Here is a 25722-nt window from a genome sequence, read left to right on the forward strand (position 1 = left end):
TCTCCCTTTCTACACATTCTTCCTCGAAGCCCATTGCTTCCAAGAATCCATCCTTCCTACCTTCTCATTGATAACCATCCCTCGCTTTCCATTCCCTGAACTGTGGTTCTGCAGAATGTCTTGTCTGGCGTACCTTAGATAATATGTTCTTTGGTGCAGCTCTGTGCAAACGTTTTTGGCGGAGGTGAATTTCACCGAAGTCAGTGAGATTACTCAGGTGCGTTAGGGCTCATCAACACAAGTAAAAACTGTACAATGCAGCTCTATGTGTTTAACGTGCAGCACAAGTGTATGACACTGCCTACGTGTTTAATAATACAAATAAATCAGGAGTGGTTATCATATAAAAAGTCTACATTTATCCACAGCTACCAGAGTGATGCCTGCGATACTGCACTTATCTCCTATTCAAAGAGCGGGGAACCATTGTACAATAAATGTGGATACATGTTCACTTCTTAAGGGGGACCAATGTGCTGTACTTTGCTTCCATTGGAGGTATGAGATGAGGGGCAGAGTCTAGCAGTATGGCTTAAAAATAACGAAAGGGAAAAATCAGGCACAAAGATTTCCCTTTATGGCTCTAATTCAGCAAAATACTTAAGCACATGTGCGACTTTAATATTCCCACTGGCGAGTTACACATGTGCGTAAGTGCCTTGCTGAATCAGGGCCTATCTCTGTAGCCCTTTCACATTGATACCCATCTTTACAGCTAAGATACGGGCTGGAGGATACAGAGGATAAAACCAGGAGGATAAAACTGATTCTCATCCCTGGAGATGGCTTTATGTTTCCAGCAGGAGATCAGCAGAACAGCGTCTGTTGTTTCTCTGGTCCTCTCAATGCATAGAGCAAGCCTCTGTTGTGTACACAGTAACCATGTTATTAATGTTCATGACGCATTAGTGTCATCTCTGAGAGGGAGAGGGACAAGGCACAGATGGGGAGCGCGGCTAATGCCAGCCAATGACACCCAATTCTTCCAGCCCTTACAAACAACTCTGTTAACCTTCATTGTCTAGTGCCCATCCATATCCATTGTTCCCATGGACATTGATGGCACTGGCAACTTTGTTTTAGGGATGTTTAGCCAAGAAACAGCAGCTTGCCTTGAACGAATTGAAAGCACCGGCTCTGAAGGTGCGCTGCAGCTTTAAGAAGAGGCAGATACTGAGTAGATTTCCCCGAAAACCTTGAATCCATTCAATGAAGTAGCATGTTAGAGAGAGTGGTTGAAAGAAGTGGGAGTTCTGCAGAGGAGAGGAGATAAAAAGAGGCTTTCAGGCATGAGAGAGAGGATTCTTGCCTTTTCCAGATGTAGCATTTGCATTCGGAGGACGAGAGCTGCCAAAGGGCCGAGCTGATGAAGGAAGCTTTGTGACCCTTCCAGAGTATGAAAAATGTGATACTTTGAAAGTTAGGTGCCCTTGAGTTATTAGGCAAGGGATGAAGTGAACATCGTAAGGATATTTCCCCCTCCCGCCTTCTTTTAGTGGAATGACGGTCCCCCGTGTGTTAGGCAATTATTGCTTTTTTAACTTAATTTTTTCATTTGCCTTCTTGTGGCTGTTTTCACTGCACCATTGTCACGGTTGTTCAACATCCCCATTGGTGGAAATCTTCAGCCTTGCAGTTTTATGACAAGCAGGGGCTTTTTTTGGTTAGAACATAAAATTCACGCGCTTCAGTTTGCTGCTTGAATACACGCTAGCCGCTGACAGGATAAATAATATCAGAGAGTGGAGAATTTTTGGCTTTAACAAACAAATACTGCTTTTTTACCGCACTTTTCCCAGCCTAGTATGTGCTCAGAGAAACCTTTTACTTTATTTTTATTTAAAACAAACTTAATTGAGATGTTTCACACACAGGAAACTGCATAAGTTAAATGTGTAACGAGCTATCACTCAATTAATGGCTCCCAAGATAGGGCTGTGAACAGCTGATTGCTCTTTTTAAAGGTTCCCAAAAAGGTGCTGCCAGCCAACAACTTTCTTTTCTTTAAGGCCTTATTTTTAAAATACTGAAGCATATTTAAACTGTCAAATAAGCAAGAAAACGACTCTATAGAGACAAAGGTCCAAAAGATCTCAGACCCAGAGGGTACTTCTTTATATCTCTTAATATAAAACCTAGGGGTCAGACTCAAACTACAGCTCCAATCTCCTAACATTTATGCAGGTGGATAATTTTATGCACTATGGGTAACTGCATTGAATTCAACAGGAATACTCACGTGCCCAAAGTTATCCATGTGTGTATGTTTGCAGGATTGGGGTGTATCACAGATATGGAACAACTCCTGAAGATTGTTAAGGAAATAAAATTGATATTTATTCACTAGTGATAACCTGTGAAAGTAATCTTAGCTCTTTTATCCTCCGTTGGCTGCAGTCACTGGAGGGTGACATGCACGCATGTGTGCACGCGCACACACAGTTCTGGTAGGAGAGTGAAGCCAATACTTTAAAGAAATGTCCTGCATATTGATCCGTATGACCAAAATAAATAAATAAGTTGCAAGGTGCGAGAGTTTGTAATACTTATTCTTGGGGGAGCCCCAAATGGCCCTGTCAAAAAGCCAGGGAAGCACAAACTCAACACTCCTGATAAATCTAAGGTTTTTTCTTAAAAAGACAAGCATGAAAAAAGAAAACTTGTCTGAAAAAAGCTTTTGGGGCCTGCTTTATACATCATAAAAAAGCCAAAAAGGGCACGAACCTAGTTTGAAACAAAAATCTTTTGAGGTGACCTTTAAAAATATTGCACGCTTTTCATAACTTTATAATGGAGACAGCGTAAATATCTTCACTTCCTGATCTTAACGTGAGGAGAACACAGCCTCACTGAGGCAAAATAATGAGCACAAAACCAATCAGCACCAATTATTGTGCCTATATTTGGTGTCAGATTCTGTCGCACATCATCACTTACCAATGCCCTTTAGTACATTTGCTTTAGCTAGCATTTGCAACCCCTTCAGAGAGAATTCAGGATCAAACAGGCATATATATCACTATGGCTTCAAAAGGAGCAATGAAAGGACAGTGGCAAATGAATCTAAATCAGTTAAAAAAATGGCTGAATATTTATGAGACTACACAAAATCAGATCATCTTAATTATGCACATGTTTATCCCTTTTCTTTTTCTCTGTTGTAGCAAGATTAACTGGGATTATAAAGCCATTGTGTAGGAAGCCTGCTTAAGGAGAAATAGAACCTTATAGCTGAGATAATTAGTTAGGAAAGAGGTAAGTGACAGCTTCCTGGAAGGCCTGGAGAAGCTGGGCAAGTGCGTGGTATAGTCTCTTGATATACAAACATTTGGCCAGGCCTTGAAAAAATCCTTGTAGCTGCAGAACAAGTCTGAGAAACTCCACCACCAAAATGATTAAATATGCTCTCTCCTTCGTGTGGGTGAGGGGGTCTTGAAAAATGTACTCGGCATCCCCTGGCCCCACTGACTAAGCCTGCCAGTCATACTGAAAACTCCCTGTGCTGGCCACTGTGGTCCGTGCCCCTTCACACACTCTGAAATGCAAGGACTAGAACAGCCACGTTCTGTTTATTATGTATTTAACTGTAACCTAGTGTCAAATAACCTCCTATTTCATGCATTTTAAAAATGTAACTGACTCCATGTCTCTTGCTTTTGTTTGAAATTCTTACCTTTCCTGACCGTGTTTCACTTTTTCTGGAGTTATCGTAGATTGTGAAGTATGTTTTTCTGCATTGTCTTCAGTGTCTGCTGTTTTCTCTTTCCTTCCAGTCCATCAGCTCTCTTTTCCTTTCCTCACAATGTGTTCTCTGCCTCCTCCCCCAGGATGTCCTCTCTCATTCCTTCTCGTCCCTGGGATTTCCATACATCCTTTTTTCTCATTTATTCCACCCGTCTCTTTCTTTTTGCCTCTCACCCTCACGTGCAGTCCCTTGCTCCCAAACAGGTGACTTAAAAATGTGCCAGACACTAATAGCCAAAGGACTAAACATAGGAGACAAAGACCAATAAAACAGATGACAGGAGCCTACCGATTAGGGTCCAACCCAGGTGAGAAGCCAATTCCTGCCGCGTAGCTGGGAAAAGGGAACTCAGGTCATAACTTCCAGCTATCCCCTCATCTTCACTATGAAACTCACCATTGCTGATAATGAGTGCCAAGCACAGTTTAGCTGCAAGCGTAGCCAAGGGCATGTTTAGCATTGTATTTAGAAACCATTAAAACCTTCTCCATAATCTAACACCAATGTCACGCTTGGGGCTCTCCAGTGCAAGGTCCCGGCACGGTGTACTGGACTTTGGGGTATAATGGTAAGAAACCTGCAATTATTTCCCAGGGTTGGAGGCGTTCTTTAGTGGGAAGAGTGATAGAGGCCTTATGTATTTATTAGAATAGAAGGACCAAGGTTCTTATCCCAATACGCCACGTGTGATTTATATAGCAACTATCTCCATTGTCTCCAAAACACTGATTTGTTACATCTGCTTTGAAGAGTTTATAGTGCAATTAATCTTCACTTGTGACATAAGGAGCACTAGATCGCCCGGGAAAGTTGGTGAGCTAACTCCCTGCACCACGGCGCCTCCTCTTCCTTGCCCGCTTCTTCATTTTCCCATGACCTTAGGGGAAAAAACTCTACACTGCATAGATCTTATTTTTTTAATTGTACTTTATAGAACACCGTTTTAATACTGTACGGTACGTGTTTAATGACGTCCATGTGGGTTTGTGGGTACAGGAATTAAATACATAATGGTTCATGATGACATAACACGGAAATGCAGTTCCCGCAGTGCTGGGGTGTTGTCTGTAAAGGGTTATTAATAAAAACAAATGCTTTAAATAGAAAAGAAGCTTAGCAGCGCCGTCTTGGCCTCAGGCCCATCTCTGAGCAATGGGAAAAAAGAAAAAAAGCGTGGAGTATGTGGTCGCTCGCTCCCCAATATCTGGAAATAAATATATTTTACCACCATGCACTGTTCATTTTTTCACAGAGAAAGCTGTAAGCCTGCGATGTGGTAGTTTTCAGTCAGAATATAAGCAAAGTGAAGTCTGAAGGGGTTATTTCAGCAGTGCACAGAATACCTCAAATGACTGTTAAGGGTGAAATGGATGCCTTAGATTATTAAAACAGGATAAGGCCACAATGTTTTGGTTGGCGAAACCTTTCAACGGTTGGACATTAGCTTCTCAGAAAGCTAACCGCTTTGTTTTGGGGTGAGCCAGGAAAATAACTCATACAGTTCAGGGATGACTTCAAGGAAAATCCCATCCAGTCCTAGAATCGGAGTCTTTCCAGCTCTGAGCCAAAGAAATTACATAATCACCCTATTAATATTATAGACAAATTGAAACACGTTTACCCTTCTGTGTTCACTCTTGTGTAAAGATACGTTGTTTTATTTAGGACACCCCGAAAACTGTCATTCTCTCTTGAAAATGAATGAAACAAGAAGGGATGATTTTGGGTAACAGGGCCGGGTGGCGCTGCTTTGTATGGAACAGCTCTCCCTGGTGTACTGGCGGACTAGATTTCCAGCCCATTGTTATCCTCATTAGAGGGAATAACTCCACCAGCGCATGTTAACAAAGACCGTTCTCTTAAACATCTGAAGGGTAGGTGTGAGTTTGCGGCGAGCCCAGATCAAAACACATCCACACTTGGAGGAGAATTCAGATCCAGGTCCAAACGTTGTGGCTTGTGTTCATATGTGTGTTCATCTGTTCAGGTGTGTTGGGTGCATGTCTCCATCTCCTCTGAAAGCTGGTGTTGAGAAAGTGAAGGCTTCCAAGGCCATGATTCAAAAGTTAGGAGATGCCAGAATTAAGGTTGCCCAAGCTGCTGACCCAACTCTGGTCCTGTCCACTCCCCCAGGGTCCCACCCTCCCCGCCAGACATTATCCAACACCCCATCGCCTGGCTCCTGCCATCCCTTCCCCCCCCAGCTACTATCCAACACCATGGCCTGGCTCCCACCCCCTGCCCCACCCGGCTATTACCCAATGCCGCGATTGCCTGGCTCCTGTTGCCCCCACCCACACCCCCAGCTACTGTCCAACACCCCATCACCTGGCTCCTGCCTTCCCCACCCCTCCCCCCACTGAAAACCCTGTTGTTGCATAATGCAGGATGCAAGAGGTGTCAAAATCTGGGCTTAGTGTGACTGGTGACGTACTTCCTGTTCTATAGGTACAGCTAGAAGCAGACAGATACATATAGATATAGAGTCACTAATATGTGTTTCACCAGTACACCTGTCTCACCCTGCCCCACCCTTTGTGACTGAAGATGATGAGGCCTTCTCCTGTCAACTCATACGAACAGAGAAACTGTCAGACTGGGTCAGACTCATGATCCTTCTCGTTCAGAACCCTCTCCCCGATAGCAACTAGCTTCCAGGTGCTTCAAAGGAAGGTGCAAGAAACCTCACAGCTGGGAAATGTGGAATAATCTGACCCCCGTGGGGGTCACATCTTGAGCCCTACGAGTTGGAGGCGGGTTTATGCTATGAAACATGAGATTTTTATCTGCCTTCGAGTACTTTTTTGTTAGCATTAACTATTCTAGAACCTGTCTTCATTTCCCAGGCTCTTCACAGCCTGTCCCCACCCTACGTAGCCCCTTCCATTCATAATCAAGATGTTGACTCCTACCTCTGATCGGCTTATGATGCCGGCTTTCCTTGCCCACTTGTTAAATATTCTACCCCTGATGGTTGCGATGAATTTCCCATAGACATCAGCAAAACTAACTCATCTTTCTCTTTCAAACTCTTCTTTGACATGTTGCCTACACAAAACTCGAGAACAGTGAGGTGACTGGTGTGCTGAGAATCCTATCCCATTGTCCAGTTGTTGCCTTGTGTTCCTATGTCTGTGTCAACCTCTCGTGTTAATCATAGATTGTAAGCTTCTTGGAGCTGGGAACATCTTTTTGTCCATTGTTTGTACAGTGCCTAGCACAAGGAGGTCCTGGCGCATGACTGAGGCCCTTAGGTGCTACTGCAATTAAATAATAATTATAACCCCGGACATTCTTGTTAAACATCTGAGCATCTAATCCTTATCTGAATGTTCATAAGGTTTTGGCCTTAATAACATGCTGTGATAAGGGGTTCCACAGTTTAATTATGCACTGTGTGAAAAAGTATTTGCTTTGGTCAGTACTGAATATGCTACCTTTCAATTGAACAGAACGTCCCCTAGTGCTTGTGCGATGAAACTAGGAGAAAAGAGGTTCATAGTCTATCTACCTGTTCCAGACCATGTGCTGGAGGCACCCACCGAGTATCAGGGCGAAAGATTTTGATTGGTTTGTTAAATGTACACCGCATTCCCTACCTTCCACCCCCTCAGAGTTGTTAAAAAAAATCCTTTGTAGGCCAGATTCCACCATCATTTACATCCATGCAATCTCACTTCAGTCAATAGGGATTGCATATGATACAAGTGACGTAGAATTTAGTTTGAATTTGGCTTCCTACTTTGCATTTAAGATGCATCTCACTTGCCTAAAAGCTCCAGCCATAGCTTGTTGCTTATTATAAAGAGCCAAATGCTATTACCTAATGGGAAGGGCAGTTACTTCAGAGGAGGAGATTTTGGTCCCATTTTTAAGATTAGAATATTATTCTTGATGTATGAACACGCAGCATCAAATACTCTCCACATAATCACAGCCTCAAAAGCTTGTCTGACATAAATGGAACATGGCACAAAACACAACTCCCTATAGTTACTCTTCCTACAACTCCACACCCTGCAGTGAAGGTGCTGTAGTGACAGTCATTACAAAACCCGTTGCCTACTCCTAAGTGGTTTTGCTGTGGTCTGTTATCGATGATTTTGTGAGCCAGCTGAAAGGAACATCTACCCTCACCCACAATTTGCCTTAACTCAGAAATGTCCAAGATACCGTAAAATGATGTCCAGTGTATCTTTCTGAGTTTCTTCATGATGACAGATACCAAGCACTTCTCTTTTGAAAGTGCAGAGAGCAGGTCTTTTGAAAATAGGTACAGTTTCCCTTTAAATAGCACAAAACATATGGGAGAACAGCATTATTCTTGCCATCAGCTGCCAAAAAAAAAAAATTATTTTTGTTGTTCTTCTGTGGAACCAAGAGCTTCCCAGGGATTGTTCCTGAGAATAATACTGAAAAGAAAGCATTGTGTGACTCATACAATAGTAGTAATAATAATAATAATACTCTACTGCCCTTCCAGCCAAGGATCTCAAAGCACTTTACAGTTCTCCCAATCTGCCTCTTAGAGAGCGGAGTATTATTTCCATTTCACTGGTGGGAAAGCAAAAGCCCGGGGATGTGTAACGTGAAGTACCAAAGGTCACGGGGCAAGTAATTGGCAGAGCTAGGATTAGAACCTAGGATTCCTTACCACTAGTTCCATCATATTATGGCTGTTAAATTTACGGTACTTTCCTTTGTTTGAATTAGTTGTCCATGTAAGTGGTCAGGCTAAACAACACTCAGGGCGAAGTGGTTGCTCCCTGATACAGAGCTCTCCATATACTGGTGTCAGGACCACAGGGGAGGGTCAAGTTAACCGTAATTTTCTGACCGTTTTGTAGCTCAGTGAAGTACAAAGATGTTCAATATCTTACCCAAGGTCAGAATGGCAATAATCTCAGGAGTCTCCTAAATCCTCTGCTTTACCGCCAGTCCACTTTTCTTCCAAAGAAACACGCTCCTTGAGTGCAAAACTTCACGGGAGGACCTTTACATTAACAGATATACATTACCCGATGGGTTACTCCTTCCGGAAAACCGTCAAGTGTAAACAACCTCACCTAACGTTGCAGTTCATTTACTCTCCTGAGATGAACTTCACTTAGCTGCAGAGGCAAAACCTGAATTGCCCCCATTTGGCCAATCCACTTTCCCTTCTGGACATATACCTGGGTGGCAGCACATTTTGGGAGGTTAAGATTATTATGCTAAGGAACCGAAGCTATGGATTTCAGCTCGCAGAAATAAGTATGCATGGCTCTGAGTGCAGACTCCAGCTCTTCATAGAGCTTAAAAAAGCTTGTGAGGCTTATAAGAAATAAACCAAAGAAAGGGCTATGGCTTGTAAGCTCAACTTCCTGCTTTTCCCCCAGACCATTCCATCTCTAGGTCACTCTCCAGGGTCAGTTCTAGCTCTCTCTTGCGGATCTTATTTGCACTCTGCTTCTGCTGTCTTCCCAGATAACTTATTCCATATGCTCGTGACTGATAAGCTCCCTAATTACCGTTAACTGTTGAGATGCCCCTGAGCATCCTCACATTCCCACTGTTTGGCTGTGGAGGTTTGGGTGGTGCCTTGTAACAAGATGGCTTACACCACAGTGGCTTGACCCGTTCAGGGTTACTGAGTGGGCATACCTGAGCAGGAGGCAGGTGATTACCCTTACATGGAAGGGGGGGGGGGGGGGGAAGTGCTTAAGGAATACTAAGTAAAAGCAATGGTTGCTGGGTAGGGAACAAGTAGGATCTCGCAGCAAATCCTGAGTCTTCAGGGAAGAGGCTGCAGGCAGGGAAGGCTGGGAGACCTCCAGCAGGAAGAGTGCGGGCAGGGGCTTGATGGCGGAGTTGGGAATTCGTACACTGAATATTTTGTTCTGTTCATAAATCCAGCCCCAGGGAGGCTTGTTGCTGAACGTAAGAAGAGTCTGTGTGTGGCGTGCAGAGAGGAGACACAGGCAGGGAGCTGCAGAGACATCTTTGGCCATGAGGCGACTGTGTGGGAGGGAGACCTGCTCATTGTAGCAACAAAAGGCAGCTGCGTGGTTTGGACCTGGATCTAAACCTTCCCTGATGGTCAGGTTGCACTGTAGTTCACTGGGTCTCCTTACAGAAATGGAACGTGCACAGCGTTCCTCTTCATTGCTTTCGTCTCTCCCTCCCGACCCCCAACATTCTCCGCTCCCCATCTCTCTCTCATGCCTGGTGATTTGTAGACATGAACATGTCTGCTTCTGGCAGACCTTTTCGCTTGCTGACCTCCCCCTTAAGATTTGATAAGGCTTTTCTTTGGTGTGCTAGGTTTTCCACACATTCCTAACCCTTACTTCATTGCATCCCCTTCCTCCCACTGGACCCACTCTGTCTTCAGCTGGACTCACTGGCTCTGATTGCAAGCCTTGCCTATGTAAATCGTCTCTGCTTTTGAAAAGTACCAGTGGGAGGGAGAATGAAATGTTGCATATAGGCTTTGTTCTCTGCTGAAATGCACGGCCCACCTCCCCACGCAGCGAATAAACACAAATAGGCTTGTTGTGTATCTTAATAAGCAAAGCAGTGCAGTGCTTCTGAGCTGGTTCTTTAACAACGAGGACAGCTTCATGCACTGAGCCTCATGTAAGTAAATCTGTCGTCATGCTTAAGACTTCCTTTTGTGTAACTTTTGTGTCGTGGCTTGTCTTAAACTTGTAAAAACATCTTCAGGGTGGGTATGTGTGGGTGGGGAGGCGCTCTCTCAGACATGAACGCTCAGTTACTCCAGGTCTTTTGTCTCAATGGATGAGGCAAATCTCTTCAAAGCAATCTCATATGCCCTCGTCTTTGTCTTTCATTTAACATCTGTACAGAAGGTTCAGTCCCAGACACTTTTGATGGGGAAGTACAGTTAGTGATGGGGAGCCAGGACTCCTGGGTTCCATTTTCAGCATGGCCACTGATCTGTGTGTGTGACCCAGAGCATGTCGCTCAACCCATCTGTGTCTGAGTTTTCTCCCTTTATTAGGGGCATAATAATAACACATTTCCCAGGGATCCTGTGGGCTGTATTAATTCCCATTTGTGAAGCACTTTCCTTGGCTCAAAGATGCTTTATAAGTGTGAAATATTTTTACTATAAATCAACTTTTAGTAAATATAAAAGAGAAGTAAAGTAGGTGAGCAAACGCTGGAGTAATCTGGGGAACGATTGGGAATCCATGTCTTCTGTTTGGGAAATGACCGTAACTTTTGTGTTTCAACAGTGCATAGTTGTCCTGTTAACCCAAATTGCTTTGTTTAAACAAACATTCAAGATTTAACAACACCAGCTTCTCAGGGATGGAATTACATGGTTTTGTGGCCGCCCCGTCCCAGCAGCACTCTGAGTTCCAGTGTAGTATGTGGCGTTGAAGTTACCACATTGCTCTTTGCTGATGAACTAGCGCTGAAAATCAGCTTGAATTTGGCAGAGTCCAGATCCCTTTCTGCAGCAAGGTTAATCCTTCCTTTAGTGGAAATTAAGGATCAAACCCTCTTATCTCCTCTTGCCCCCCCCCCCCACCACCTTTGTTTTATTTTATGTTCTGGGATGTGGGTTTGGAGTCCTGGGTGCTAAATAAAATCCTGTTTGCTAGGACCTGCTCTGTGTGCACAATTTCAGCCAGCACATTCGGGGAATCAGAAAACATGGAAAAAACCGTCATATTCCAGTGCAGGGTTGGGCTTTGGGGTCTTTGGGGGGAAGAGGGAGGAGGTCTTGTTATTTATTTACTTTTTTCTTACATCAAAAAATCTAAGCATCTAATCCTGTGGGTCATGTTGGCAGGTGTCCAAGGACCATAAATCTGGTCCCTGTGCTTTTCCAAATGTTTATTGTGCTGGTTAAGCTTTTACGGGCTCTTGCTGCACTTATACATATGGTCTGAATAAGTGTAATTCTGTATTACTGTTCTTAGCTGAGATACACAAGAGCCTCCAAGGGAATCATTAGAAGTAAGGCAGCAATTGTTGGTGCTTTAGAGATGAGTTTCCTGGTTCTGCTTTAATGTTGTAGGTGGCGTCGGGTGTTTGTTGTTTAAATGTCGTTTGCGCTAATGTTTCATGTGGGTGGAATTAAGACCCAAAAAATTGCACAGTTCAGATAGCAGTGAACTTTTTCCTTTCTGAAACTCCCATATAAAGGGCCAGGTTCTGCCCGCTTTTATATCCTCTTGCGGTACCTTTAAGGTAAGATTCTGCTATCATACCAGTATGGAACAGCCCCATTGGATTAATTGACTTACCCTGATGTAAAAGTTATCGATGAGATGATTGCAGGTAGGAACGCCACTTAAAGATCAGGGCCCCATTGTGCTAAGGACTGTATAGACAAGTAACAAAGAAGACAGTCCCTGCCCCAAAGAGCATACAATATATCGCCCAATCCTACAATGTACAATGTGCTGACAGACTGCTGCACCCACATGGAGACTTGTTGAAGTCACTGGGATTTCACGTGAGCGTCACAGGTGGATAAAAAAGACAGATGGAGATGGAGGGGACTCGGAGGTTGAGAGCAGATAATGAAACAAAGCTCAGCTTAAAAGCAGGAATCTCACGGCAGATCTACACTACAAACTTGCATCGGCACAGCTGCATCACTGTAGCACTTCTGATGAAGACACCCTAAACCAAAGAGAGAGAGAGAGAGCTCTTTCCATCTGCTTAACTCCACCTCTGCAAGAGATGGTAGTCATGTCGATGGGAGAAGCTCTCCCGCTTGCATAGCGCTGTCTGCATGTGGGGTTAACGTTCGTTTTAGCTACATCGCTGAGGGGTATGGATTTTTCACACCCCAGAGAGATGCAATTCTACCAAAGTAAGTGTGTCGTGTATACTTGGCCTCAGGTTGACACTTGTCTAACCCATGATGGTCAGGAGATCAGAGTCAGGCCAGCTGGCATTGTAAGGAATCAGGGCAAAACGTAACGCTGTGTTCGCTGAAGGTTTCCATGGCTGATGAAGGGGACGGCTGGGGTGGACTGACTGATTATCTAGACCTGTGTGAGATACACTTGCTGGAGTGGATCAAATGTCAGGCTGGTGAGCAGATAACTAACACATAAAGAAAGGAAGACAACTGCTCCTGTTGCTTTGAATGTAAAATGCACTGTATGCTTTCCTTTCTCTGCTCTTCATGCCACCCTTTAGTAAGAACAGTGGCTGAAATGAAGGTGCGTATTGCAATCGGTTATGGAACACCACAGTCTAATTGGAGATCATTCATACTGATAACAGGTGTAGCTGCACTTGTATCATTCCTTACACTCTATAGCAATGGTCTAACGTTGAGGACGTTCTGTGGCCCGTGCTGTACAGGAGGTCAGTCTAGATGATCCTGACCTTAGAATCGACGAGCACTTAAGTGAAATGCAGATGAGAGCGCTCACTGGAGCTCACGTGCGGGTTGTAAGGTTAATGCTTCACTGTATGAATAGTGCTTTGATATACCTGGGAGAAGGGGCGAAGAGTTTTTATCAAATCTCAAAGTGCTTTAGAGATGTTAATTAGTGAAAACCCCCTGGGAAAGAAGTACTGTATCCTCCCCAGTTCAGAGGTGAGTAAACCGAGTCACAGAGCAGTAGATTGGACACTGGTGATCATGCATGTAGACAAAAAGTGGTTACAAAATGTTTAAGTAAGAAAAGTCTCTAGTAATTTTGTTTGATGGTTATTGAAAAGGAACAGTTTTTGGTTTTTAGAAAAAAATTGTATAAAAATGTTCATTTTTTCCACCTTTCCTTTCCCCCTTCTTTTCCTCCCTTTCCCCTCATTTTATCAATTTGTCTGAGTGAAGGAGGGGAGGCAAAACGGGGAAAAAACGAAGAACAGTGACATTTTTCATTTTTTAATTTGGATGGAAAAAATTGGGGAAAAGTAATTTTTGGACCCCAATAAGTGGTTGAAAAATGTCAGCCAACTCTAATGATCTGTGTCTGTGGCACGGTGCGCTGTGGGGATCTCCTCCTGGGTCCTGGAGCTTTGGATTAAGAGGGAAGAGGAGGACTGCGGGGTGAGGCTGTGGAGAAGCTGTTGACATTTGTCGCCTTAGGTCGCATTAACTTATCTGCGGAGTCCCTTTGTGCTTGTGAGGGGTTTGTAGGAGCAGTAGCTGACTGAGGGCTCCCTGGCCGTATAGCCCCTCTAAGCTGCGAAGCCGGCATGGAGGCACAAGGCTGCAATAAGATGGATGCCTTAGCTACATTTAATTCCCCTGGAATTCTTCCTTGGCGCCAAACACCATGCTGAGGGAGCTCTGTAAGGGCAATTCACGGTGTTTCCTCGCCTTTGCATTGGGTTTACCGGATGGGGCAGAAGCTCAGCCAGGAGAGTTTGGCTTTTATGAGGGGATACACTGGGTCAGTTTCAGAGCTGGGAGTAGAACCTGTGAATCTCTAGTCCTCATTTCCTGCGCTAACCACTATGCTGCCCAGACTAAACTGGTGAGGAGTCTATTACATTGGTGCAGGTTTATCTTGGATATAGTTGGGCATCCTTAAAAGGTGCCATTGGTCTAAACAAGACTGTCAGTTCCTGATCTCACGGATGGGGGACTTCATTCAAACCGGTAGAATCTTTCAAACCAGTGCCCGCTGGATTAGCGGTGGGCTTGTTTTTTCAGTGCCCACAAAGTACCTCTTGAAACATAAATACGCCGGATCTTTTATATGCCAACAGTTTATGCTAAGAATCCTTTCATTTCTGACTCCTCTGTCTGACCTAGACCTAGAGATGTCCTTTAGATCAGTGTGAGCTATTGGAAGCACAGCTGCACACAGCCAGGTGCGTTATTTGGGTTTTGATTGGCTAGCACACACGTGACATGGGCAGATTCAGTTCTGCATTGCTGGCTGGAGTCAAGAAAAGTGGGAAGCGTTCCTCTTTTACCTAGGGTGAGGTCCGCCCCCGTGCAGCGGGCCAGCAGAAATGCTGTGCACTCCTTAAGTTCTCAAAAGAGAGACATCAGTAGGATTTAACTGGGACTTCAGAGGTGCATATGTTTTGTGCTTCCTCTGCACAGTATGAATTTCACGCACAATTGGTATCAACAAAGCCTGAAACTCAGAGAGGATCTTACAACAAACGGTTTTGACTCTCCCCTCTCACTGCAAGGTGTGATGAAGCCAACAGTCTCAGGGGAATTGTATAAATTCTGGGACAGACTCATCCTGGCAGTAACTCTGTTGATGTCAAGGGAGTAACCCCAGGGATAAATTCCTCCCAACATTTTAGGACTCCCTGGAGCAGTAGGTGGGGCTGGCTTGTTATTCAGTTTAGCTCAGTTTTGCTCTGTGCATCTTGTTTTCCACTGGCGCACTTTTTCGGTTGTCGCTTTGACCTGCAGGAAGAGTTTGAACCTGCCTGTGCAGAGCTCCTTGCTAAACAGAAACATTGCAAAGTGCTGACTGTGCAATTCACAAACCTTCCCTCTCCCCAGCCCTCGCTCAGCCCAGCAATTTTTCAGGGCGCTCTTTCTATTCAAAGCAACACTGCTACCTCCACCTAGCCCTCTGCCTGTGTGCAGCAGCAGGTCTCCGGCTGTCCGGAAGTGCTAGAGCCCCTTCTGCTTCTTCATACGGAGGGGCCAAAGACAGTGGATTCATGGCCATAGGTTAGTGGGGCAGAGAAATGGAGGTCAGCTACCTCTGCAGGATCAGACCCCATATGTGATCTCAGGACCCTGTGGGCATCTGACTGGGAGGAGGCTGTGGGCTGGAGGGAGAAGGACAGCAGTGGGGCATTGCTTTCTCCTACAGATAGATGGGATCTGATAAGCATAGGGGCACCTCTGACACATTCAGTGGCATCTGGCCTTTTTGAGTGCAATATTTAACAGGCAGACAATGAAAATCTCCCGCTTCTGGCCTCCAGTCTGTACATGTGATACACACACGTATGATCCTCTGTGTCTTGTACAATCTGCTGTTGCATTAAAGCACACGTGTGCAGTATCTGCTTTAGACACGCAGGTAGTGGAGGTTGGGACGACACCTGTTACAGCTTAAGAAGCAGCTTTGGAGAGGGGGTGGAGATCAAAGCGGGATGGATTATACCACTGGGGCTCTGCTTTTAAGCAGTTTTTAAGCTGACCCATTTAGTTGGGTGAACTTTTCCCAGGAAATGTTTAGTAACACGTCTAATAACTCTGCCTGGATCTCAGTCAATTGGAGCTGGTGGTGTAGTCAGCAGAGCAGGGGGCAGGGAGGTTTTACTCCTGGGGAAACTCAGGCACAAAGAGTTTTCCTCCGAGCTCCCAAGCCCTCCTTGATTTCGGTTGGAGCGGTGGGTGCCCGGCACCCTTGGAAAGCAGGCCCGAGGTGTCAAATGTTGAGTGCCCGAAGCCTGAGACACCAGAATTGGAGGATACTTTTGAAAAATGCTGCCCTCCATGACTTGCCCATCAAGCGAGTGGGCCAAATTCATACCTGGTGTAACTCCATGGAAACCGATGAGCTTTATCAGAGGCTTGCTGATCGTTAGCCACCTTAATAAAAGAATTTGAGATTCTTGGCTAGCAGGTGCAAGACATCGTTACTAGGATGTGCCTCACAGGAAGCTTCCCTTCAGATACCGTATGTTTCTGCGAGGCATGCATGGCGCTAGTCCTGCACAATACTTAGCATCCCCAATACAGTCTAGTCTGGAGGGGAGGGGTGGCAAAGCCACTACACACTACAGCACTACACACTACCCTTCCCTGCACCAAACGCATCCACTGTAGGATGCTGGAGCGGGAAACGGTTTTCATCCAGCAGCTGCATGGGATCCTTGCATGCCCCTGCAAGTAACAAAGGGGAAGGGGAATGTAAAGGATATGAATCTGAGTGGGTGATTCGGACCAGCTCCCTGGGGCTGTGGGTCCAGGGACTCCTGCATCTGAGTCTGTTTAGGCCTCTTCTGAGTGAATTTTGGCAAGTTCCCACTGCAGCTACCTCCCAGCTGATAGGAAGAAGATGAGTGGAAACCCTTCCCTGTTTATTCCTTTCCCTTGTATACCCCAGGGCTGCAAACTTGAATTCCTTTGAAATGGGGGCGAGGGGTGGGGGAAAGGCGGGGAAATGAGATGACAAGAACCCATTTCCTTCTCCAGAGCTAAATACAGGCTGGTTCTGATCCAAGAAAACAACTGCAGCACTTCAAGGAGCAGCATGGGAGGCCTTTCTTCCAGCAGTCCTCTGCCTTGCCCCCGGCTCTGCACCGAAGCGCCAGTGACTCGCGGGCAGTGTACAGCCTGCCATGCCCACTTGCCGGCTTTGCCGGCAGACACCCGAGCATCCCTGAACGCGGAGGTCCCTGAACGTGGGTGGGTGGTGCTGAGGAAAATGCCTTCAAAGCACGTGAGAGAGCCAGGCAGGCTACCACCCGTCCTGGCATGGTAGCGGTGCTTGTTGAGTGACTCCTTCTGTTGCAAGTGTCTTGCTGGGACGAGCCAGGAATGCCGACCACCTCATGGGGGCTTGTGGTGCTCTGTTCGCTCTAGAAGAACGACTGAGGCTTGGTTTTGGGCCTCAGCCACCTCACCCGGGAGGTTCCATGGAGCAAATGCAGGGAGAGCTCCCAGCGCGTAAATGAATAGAAAATAAAACCACGTTCGTTGAAACAGCGATGTCCAGAAACCTAACCTCTAGCGACAAACCCTGCTCGCTGACGGCCCCTCTGGCGGAGGTAGGCCCCACACCCTGACTAACGATCCACAGGCTTTGGTACAGAAACCCAGAGCTGAGGAGACTCTGCCACCGAAGGTGCCCAGTCACCAGCGCACAGATGCATTCAGACCTAGAGCCCCTGACGCAGGCAGCACCCGCTTGGCCCAGCAATCACGAAGGAAAGGGGCTGTCTCGCTAGTAGCCACAATGCAAACCACACCCCACTTTGAAGGTCACGGTTACCACCACAGCCAGTGCAGGCTACGGGGCCCTGTGTACTGTGCGTATCAAATAAACGGGCCGCTGCCTGCAGGCTCAGGTAGGCAGCCCTACACAGAGTGCAGGGCAGTGATCTGGTCTGGAGGTGGCAGAGGCCTAGGTCATTGCGGGGAGGTCTAGAGAAATGAGAGGGATTCAGAGCCGTTGGGAATCCCTAAGTGCCTCAGGAGTGTGGGTCTCTGAGAAAAGTTGGGCACAAGCCCTTCAGTTCTGGGTCAATATTTGTTATCACTAACCATTTACATGAAGCTACAATAACCCCCTCATATGGGTCATCGAGAGGGTTTGAAGGTGGGACCTTCCACACTGCAGCACAAACCTCTACTGCTTGAACTGAAGGAGTACCTCCACTGACTGGTCGTGACAGTAGGTTCTTGTCCTCTTAGATGGACCAGCCGCTAGAGGAGATGCACCATGCTTTTCCAGTGTGTTTGTTACACAAGCTCTTTCAAAATGTGCCCGTTTTCATTCTTTCCACTACCCCATGCTGAGAAACGTTAACCTAAATATTTTCCCCCATCCGTGTTGTCTTTTGCTGAGCGCTTTTCTTAGGCAGCAGCCGTTTGACTCATAACATCCAGTTCTTCTCTTGCTCTCTCTTAGCTGTGCAATTCCTTCCCTACAGAGGGCCAGAAGAAAAGTCCCATTTCAGCTCCTAGGCCTGCATATAGGCTAAGCGGTGCCTGGGTTGTTTGTTGGTCTTTTGCACAGGGGTGAATTTTACCTACTGATTTTAATAAGAGTTCCTGGCTCAGCCTATCCACAGCACATGCAGAACTTAGCCGAGGGCTTTGGAAAACTTTGTGGAAGTGAGGAAGATTTTATGTGCCATTTCCCAGGAAATTTATAACCATTTCATGAACTCTGTGGGGCAGGGATTGATGTTGTTGTTCTTTGTATACAGCACCTAGCGTAATGGGTCCTGATCCATGACTGGGGCTCCCACAGGCTATCGCAGTACAAATAAATAAGAATCACCATATCCCGGTATTCTGATTTTGCAAAAACAATCAAATAAACAAAACCCATGAAAAACGGAACAATTCCCAGGGTAATCTGCAACTGGAGCCATTTAAAGAAACGTCAACCACAATGCAAAACCTCTGATTTTCAAGGTTTTCACATGATATTTTCCACACATCTGTTTGATCATCTTGAAGCATGGTGCTTCACCTTTGTAGCAAGCCTGGTGCCGAATATCAGTCTATTCCCATTTATCTACATGTGGCTTTGACAGCCTGTCTTGATCTCTGCTTTTGTATCCCCTTTGTTGTCAATAGATGTTATTACTGGGGGATCTATAGTCCTCCAGCACCACCTTGTGGTACGAGGTTGTGTTTACATCACAAAGGCTAAGCTGGAAAAATGCCTTATCTTGTGTGAATATTAATCATAGAAACACAGAAATGGAGGGCTGGAAGGGACCTTGAAAAGTCGCCAAGTCCAGCCCCCTGTGCTGTGGCAGAACCAAGTAAACCTAGATCCTCCCTGAAAGGTGTTTGCCCAACTTGTTTTTAAATTTTCCAATGATGGGGACTCCATGACCTTCCTTGGAAGCCTATTCCAGAGCTGAACTACCCTGATAATTAGAAAGTTTCCCTTACTATTTAATCTAAATCTCTCTTGATGCAGGTTAAACCCATTACTTTTTGTCTTACCTTCAGTGGACATGGAGAACAATTGATCACCATCTTCTTTATAACAGCCCTTAACATACTGGAAGACTGTTATCAGGTTCTCCTCAGTCTTTTTTCAAGACTAACCATGCCCAGTGTTTTTAACGTTTCCTCACTGGTCAGGTTTTCTAAACCTTTGATCATTTTTGTTGGTCTCTTCTGAACTCTCCATAATTTGTCCACATCTTGCCTAAAATGTGGCGTCCAGAATTGGACACAATACTCCATCTGGGGCCTCACCAGTGCTGTGGAGTGGGACAATTACATTCAAAGCACTTTTTACTATACCCCAGAATCATATTAGCCCTTTTTGTGGCTGCATCACATTGATGATTCATATTAGGTTTATGGTCCACTATAACCCCCAGATCCTTTTCAGCAGTACTACCACGTAGACAGTTAAGCCCCATTTTCTAGTTGTGCATTTGATTTTTCCTTCCTAAGTGAAGTACTTTGCACTTGTCTTTATTGAATTTCATCTTGTTGAATTCAGACCCCTTCTCTAATTTGCAAAGGCCATTTTGAATTTTAAATTTGTCCTCTGAAGTGCTTGCAACCCCTCCCAAGTTGGTGTCATCTGCACATTTTATAAGCATACTCTCTACTCCACTATCCAATTCATTAATGAAAATATTGAATAGTACCGGACCAGGACTGACCCCTGTGAAACCCCACTGGATACGCCCTTCCAATTTGACAGTAAGTCATTGATAAATACTCCTACAAGCAGTTGCGCACCCATCTTATAGTAATTTCATCTAGCCACATTTCCCTAGTTTGCTTATGAGAATATCATGTGGAACTGTGTCAAAAGCCTTAGTAAAATCAAGGTATGTCACGTCTACTGCTTCCCCCTATCTACTAGATCAGTAGTCCTATCAAAGAAGAAAATGAAGTTGGTTTGGCATGATTTGTCCTTGAGAAATCCATGCTGACTGAGGTGTGTGTGTCACAGAGCTGTCAGGGGTGGTATGGATGGCTGAAATAGACCCGTATCAATGGAGGATCCGGGAAGAGAGTGGGAGCCCCAACAACTGAACAATTGACACCCATCCACTCCAAACCCCAGCACATGGAGGAGGAGAAGAGTTGGCTTTTGAAGAGACTGAGCAGATGTCACCTGGGACTGACAGAGAGAGACAAGAATGGATTCTGTCACAGGGGGGCTGGCTGATTGCACTGGCTTGGCTGTCTATAGCACTTCTGCATCCACTGGGGAGCAATACAAACTACAGAGGGAAACTGAGGCACCCACAGGACTCGTAAAAACATTGCAGAAAATTCCCACTTCATCACACCAATATTTTCAACTCTGTTTTCTACCACCATCCCCCACCTCTCACTCTCTTGCCCTTCTCATCAGTGGCACCCGGCGTTTCGTCTTGGCAGCCAGCTCATAGAATGAGTGAACTCCTCTAAAGAAGAGTGGTGGAGCCGTGATGTTGTGCTGTGAACAGATGTCAAAGAGCTTTGTCTCCTAGCCTCTTACTAGGTGATAGCCCTTTTCCCCCATTTCTGTTATGACATGCTTTTTTTATTATTATTATTTAATGCCATTTGCATCAAAAAATGTGACCAACTGAAGGCAGGGGGAAGGAAGTGGACACACCTTCTTGTACATTCATTTGATACTATAAATAACAGCACCTGGGTACATGATTAAAAATGCACAGAGGGATGGATTGGCTAGACCATCTGTTTTTCTTTTCCATAATCAGTCCTGGACTAAAAAGGTCTCCCCGACATGGAAGGGCTGTACTGATCAAAAACCTCTCCTGCTTTCACTTTCATTAGCCTAGTGAAGCCACTTAGCTATTCTCTAGCCTTTGTGCCCTGTTTTCTCAGCCACTGTTTTCCCCAGGAAAGTATTCCCCAGGGCAGAGCTTCAGAATTTCATGGTGTGGGGAGGAGGTATTTGCTTGCTTGCATTTTGGCTGTGAAAGCGAGAGTCTGGCAGATCTTGTTGGAACCAAATTTCATGCCTGATCCTGTTAGGTGCTGACAGCTCCCAGCTCTTAGTCTGGATATTTGCTTTTGCCCATACAGCTCTGACAATGCACTGAAAACTCACCACCTGCCTCTTTGCCTTGTCTGAGCAGAGGATGCCAGTTGTGCTGAAATACAGGACACCCTCACTCTAACGAACCCCTGGGGATCCAAGCCATTTGTTTGGTACAACCAGGGGTTCACTGTAGCGAGAAAGGTGGGAGACAACTCCTCCAGCCCCAGGGTCGCGGCCAGGGCAGAGTGCTCCTCCACACCTGGGGCCGTATTGGGGAGACAAAGCTCTTCTGGCCCCAGGGCAGGGCAGAGTTCCCAGGCCTGGAGAAACTCTCTTCTCCCTGCCACAATCCTGGAGCAGCTCTCAGCCCCCCACCCCAGCGAGCGGGGCTGGAGGTGAGATCCAGGGACCACATTCTCTATAGCCCAAGGTTGGCTACCGCGAAGGGTGTTATAGCGAGAATCTGTAAGCCCACTTGCTGCAGTGAACAAAAGTATAGCTAAATATTCGAAAAGCTAAGTGCAAGCACCAAATCCACTTTCCTTTTATATGATGTTTATAATTTTGTATTCATTTTTCTAAATACAACAACTATACCAGATTCATCATAATACACAAAGTAAATAAACAGGGTTAGGTTAAAGGGAGGAGAAGGAAAGCGATATATCTATCTTCAGGGTCTATATTAATCAGAGACCTCTAAAAAGTCAGCCCAAAATGGCTTTGAATTTTTTGGGGCATTCGTTTTCTGCAACATGCCAGTAGTTTGTTAGCTGCGAGATCAGCCATATCACCGAGCCAGGTATCAGAGTTTGGGGGGGATCGACTTTTCCATTTTTGCAAGATGAATTTTTTTAATGGCCAAATCTGCACTTTGGAACCACACTGCCTTATTAGCAGGTAATCTCCAGGTATCAGGAATATATCCAAGAATGAAATTTAAGGGGGAGAATCCCAATCTAGCATCCAATATCTAATTGATTATTTGACCCTCCTCATACCAGAAATTCCTGATACAGGGGCACTCCAAAATCATGCCTAAAAGAGGGACGGAAGGAGAAGCTATACCAATTCTCATTCAATCTGAACACAAGGTGGTGTCTGTGTGATCATATCTAATAGCCACAATGATGCCTGGCTTAACAAAAAGGAGAGATGATCATTTTCCAAATTGGGAAAACAAAATCCTCCCAGAGGTGGGGGAGGTGTAATTTGTTCAGAACCAGTCGAGGTTTCTGACCTGCGCCCCAAAGGAACGTTCTGAAAATATTATTGAATTTCTTAAAGTAAGTTTGAGGAGTAGAAATAGGGAGACCCCTCAGGACATACAAAATTCAGGAAGGACCTTCACTTTCAGTACATTAATTTTACCGCACAGACTCCGGGTTCATGAACTCCATCTCCCTCAAATTGTTTGCCAACTGGGCAATAATTGGTTCTATATTTATCTTAAGGATGTCCTGAATATTTCGTACAAGAGGATTGTCCTTGGAAGTCCCAATTTGAGAAAAGGCCTTTATGGGTATATTTGTTAATGCCTCAGATTTCTGATTTACCCCAATTAATTTTATATCCTGAGAGAAGTTCAAACTGATGAATAGTGGGTAGAAAGATAGGAATGGGAACCCCGGGCTTAGATGCAAATACAAGAACATCATCCTTATAGAGCATAATGTTGTGCTTTCTTTGGCCCACTTTGATACCATGAGCATGTTAAGTCGCTCGGCTGGTAAAGGCTAAAGGTTCTAGAATTAAGTCAAACAGAAGAGGGGATGGGGAGCCCAGGTCCACTTTCCTTTGCAATCGAAGTCGAGATTTCAGATTAGCTCTCCAGAAATGAAAGCATTACTTCACTGCTCCCTTTCGTCACCAGGGGCTGGATTTTGAACCACAAAGTGCTCAGAAGCCAGCATAGCATGAATGAGTTTCTGATCAAAATCATCCTGTATGTTGGCTCAGAAAGAACAAACACGTGGGTACTGATTTTCAGGTGAAGCCTGCTGTGACACGCTATACCCCATGTTCACCCTTACAGCGTAACGGTATATTGTTTAATGCGAAGTATGTCGTGTAAGGCGTTTTTGGAATGCTCAGGACATGCTGAACGTTATTGTTAGGGTAGCATGTTTCCTGCAATGTCAGACATATATAGTGATGAAACCCTGCTATGTCATAGTCCCAAATGTGTGTCTCACATGGCTTGAATCCAGGCAATCACAAAGCTGAGTGAGGGTTCACGCCTTGCAGAGGCGTGCATATAGGAACATTGGACTGGCCTGAGCACCTGATAAGACGGTGCTCGTTTGGTTCAAGTGGAGGAAATCATGCCCATTGCCAGACATGGCCAATCACCTGAGCCCAGGGGGTGACGAGGAAATATATTAAAGGTAGAGACGTCTTTGTCTCTGGAGCTCTCCCTTGGAATCCATCTACAAAGCAACATCAAGGACACTGGTCCCATGGGAAGGGGGCTGGTTGAAAGGAGTCAGCCAGCCTGTGGTGAGCATTATCTGGGACTATAGGGCTACTAAAGTGTTGAGTTCAGTTTAGAATGCAATTTGTCTTTCAATTAATTCTGATCAAACCTTGATTCATATTTTTCTGGCTTATAATCACTTAAAATCTTGCTGTAATCAATAAAACCTATTTGTTTGTTTTATCTAAAGCAGTGCACCTGGGTTGAGTGTGTGCAGAGACTTCACTTGGAGTGGCAGAGCTGGTGCATATCAATTTCTTTGATAAATTGACGGACTAATGTAATGAGCTTGCAGGGTGCAGTGTACAGCAGTGAATGCTGCAAGACGGCAGTTCCCGGGATTGCATCTGGGACTTGGGGGTGTTTGCTGGAGGCCTTTCCCATGAGCTGCTGGCCAGAAGCACTTCTTCACTAGGTCAGGGACCGATGACTCGCAGAAGGCTGGCCGTGGGCTGACCCCGGAGTGGGTGGTTCACACAGCGAAGCAGTGTAAATCGTGGCCCAGGAGTGAGGGAGCGGGGTGACACAGCTACACACCACTCCAGATTGCAAGGGGGGGAACGTCACACCTGTGTTGATCTGATTGTAGAATTGGGGCCTAAATGAGCAAACCAAGGAGAAGACTGAAAGTCATCTAGTCGGAGGCATATTGATCTAGCCTCATTTTAACCTGTTTTTTATTATTTCTGATCGCTTGATATGATCTGTTCTTGTGAGTCCTGGCTGTGACTCGCAAGGCTCTGATCCGGGGTCCTTGGGAGCTACTGTGTTAAGAAGAAAACGTGTCTATCATTCTGAGTTGAACATGCGTGCTCCCTGAGCCACACCTTGCAGTTTTTAAACGGCAGCCTTTTGAATTTGCTGTAGGGGGCACTGCCTCCCACCCCTTCCCCAGCAGCGCCCAGAGCAGCACCTCTGTGAGCCAGGGGCACTGTGAGAGGCTGACCTTCCTTCTCCGATGCAGCTCTGCGACAGCTCCCCTGCTGGTTGCCTGCTGCTCGGCAGAGGAGACAGGAGAGTAGCTTTGTCTGCTCTTAGATTCCTTCCCGGCCAGGCTGGGGAAACTGCAAGGAGAGCAGGTTAAGAGTTCCTAGACCGCCTGTGCCTGAGCCTATGAAGCACCTAGCAAAGGGTAGCTCCACTTCCCTACCCAGTCACCCAAAGCTGCCTAGGAAAGGGGGAACATGAGGAGAAGCTGAGAACCAGTCACCCACCAGTCATGGCTCCCTGATTCTCTGACCCAACCGAGGTTACAGCAACCTGGGGACTGCTCTGATTTGTGCCAGCTGGCTGTGGTCCCCAAATGATCAAACACTGCCTGGGGAGAGCTGGGAATTTTGATCCAGTTACGTGAAGTACTTAAATAGGCCTGATCCTGCAAGGCGCTGGGAACCCCCTGCCCCCCCCTTGAGCCAGCAACACAAGCTCTTCATTTCTTCGTTGTCAGCTGTGAAGGACATGTGCCTGGCCTGACTGCATCTGGGCTTATCCAAGTGAAGTTTTCTGCCGAGGCCGTGGATCTGCCTGACTTTTGTGCTGGTGGTATCTGCAGAGCACTGAAGCTCTTTTCCATCTAGATACTGAACCTCTGCCCAAGGTGCTGGTCTCTTCCGATTAGTTTTTATTTTTCTCCCTTTCAGCACTTCTGACACCCTCACAAGTAATAACATTCAGAAAATCAGCAACTGCATCTGGCTAAGGAGAGGAAGTGCAGTGCTAGGGCCCCAGCTTTGAGTAAACCTTATGCATGCATTGTGAATTGTGTGTGTGCGTGTCTTTTAGACAGTATATCTGAGGCTCACTTTTCCCCAGGAGTCAGACCACCACTTAGTTTACCACTCTCTTAATGTTCAGTGGGCCAGACTCCACCCTCAATCACA

The 25722-nt window shown here is 45.7% G+C and overlaps 1 protein-coding gene across 5 annotated transcripts in view; it reads left to right on the plus strand.

The window, feature by feature from the left end:
• Window positions 1-25722, plus strand: part of SH3PXD2A (SH3 and PX domains 2A) — a 340171-nt gene that overhangs the window by 168450 nt on the left and 145999 nt on the right. The window contains exon 1 of one of the 5 annotated variants that reach the window (XM_067537046.1): window positions 10170-10363. The exons of the other annotated variants lie outside the window; for them this stretch is intronic. Coding sequence (XP_067393147.1) covers window positions 10362-10363 — 2 coding nt within the window. The 5' untranslated portion in view covers window positions 10170-10361. Of the gene's footprint in view, window positions 1-10169; window positions 10364-25722 lie in introns of those variants that run through there. 5 annotated transcript variants of the gene reach the window in all.

Source organism: Emydura macquarii, unplaced genomic scaffold (genome assembly GCF_026122565.2).
Source record: "Emydura macquarii macquarii isolate MOO-44397 ecotype Brisbane River unplaced genomic scaffold, CSIRO-AGI_Emac_v2 contig_3692, whole genome shotgun sequence".
Classification (NCBI taxonomy): Eukaryota; Metazoa; Chordata; order Testudines; family Chelidae; genus Emydura; species Emydura macquarii.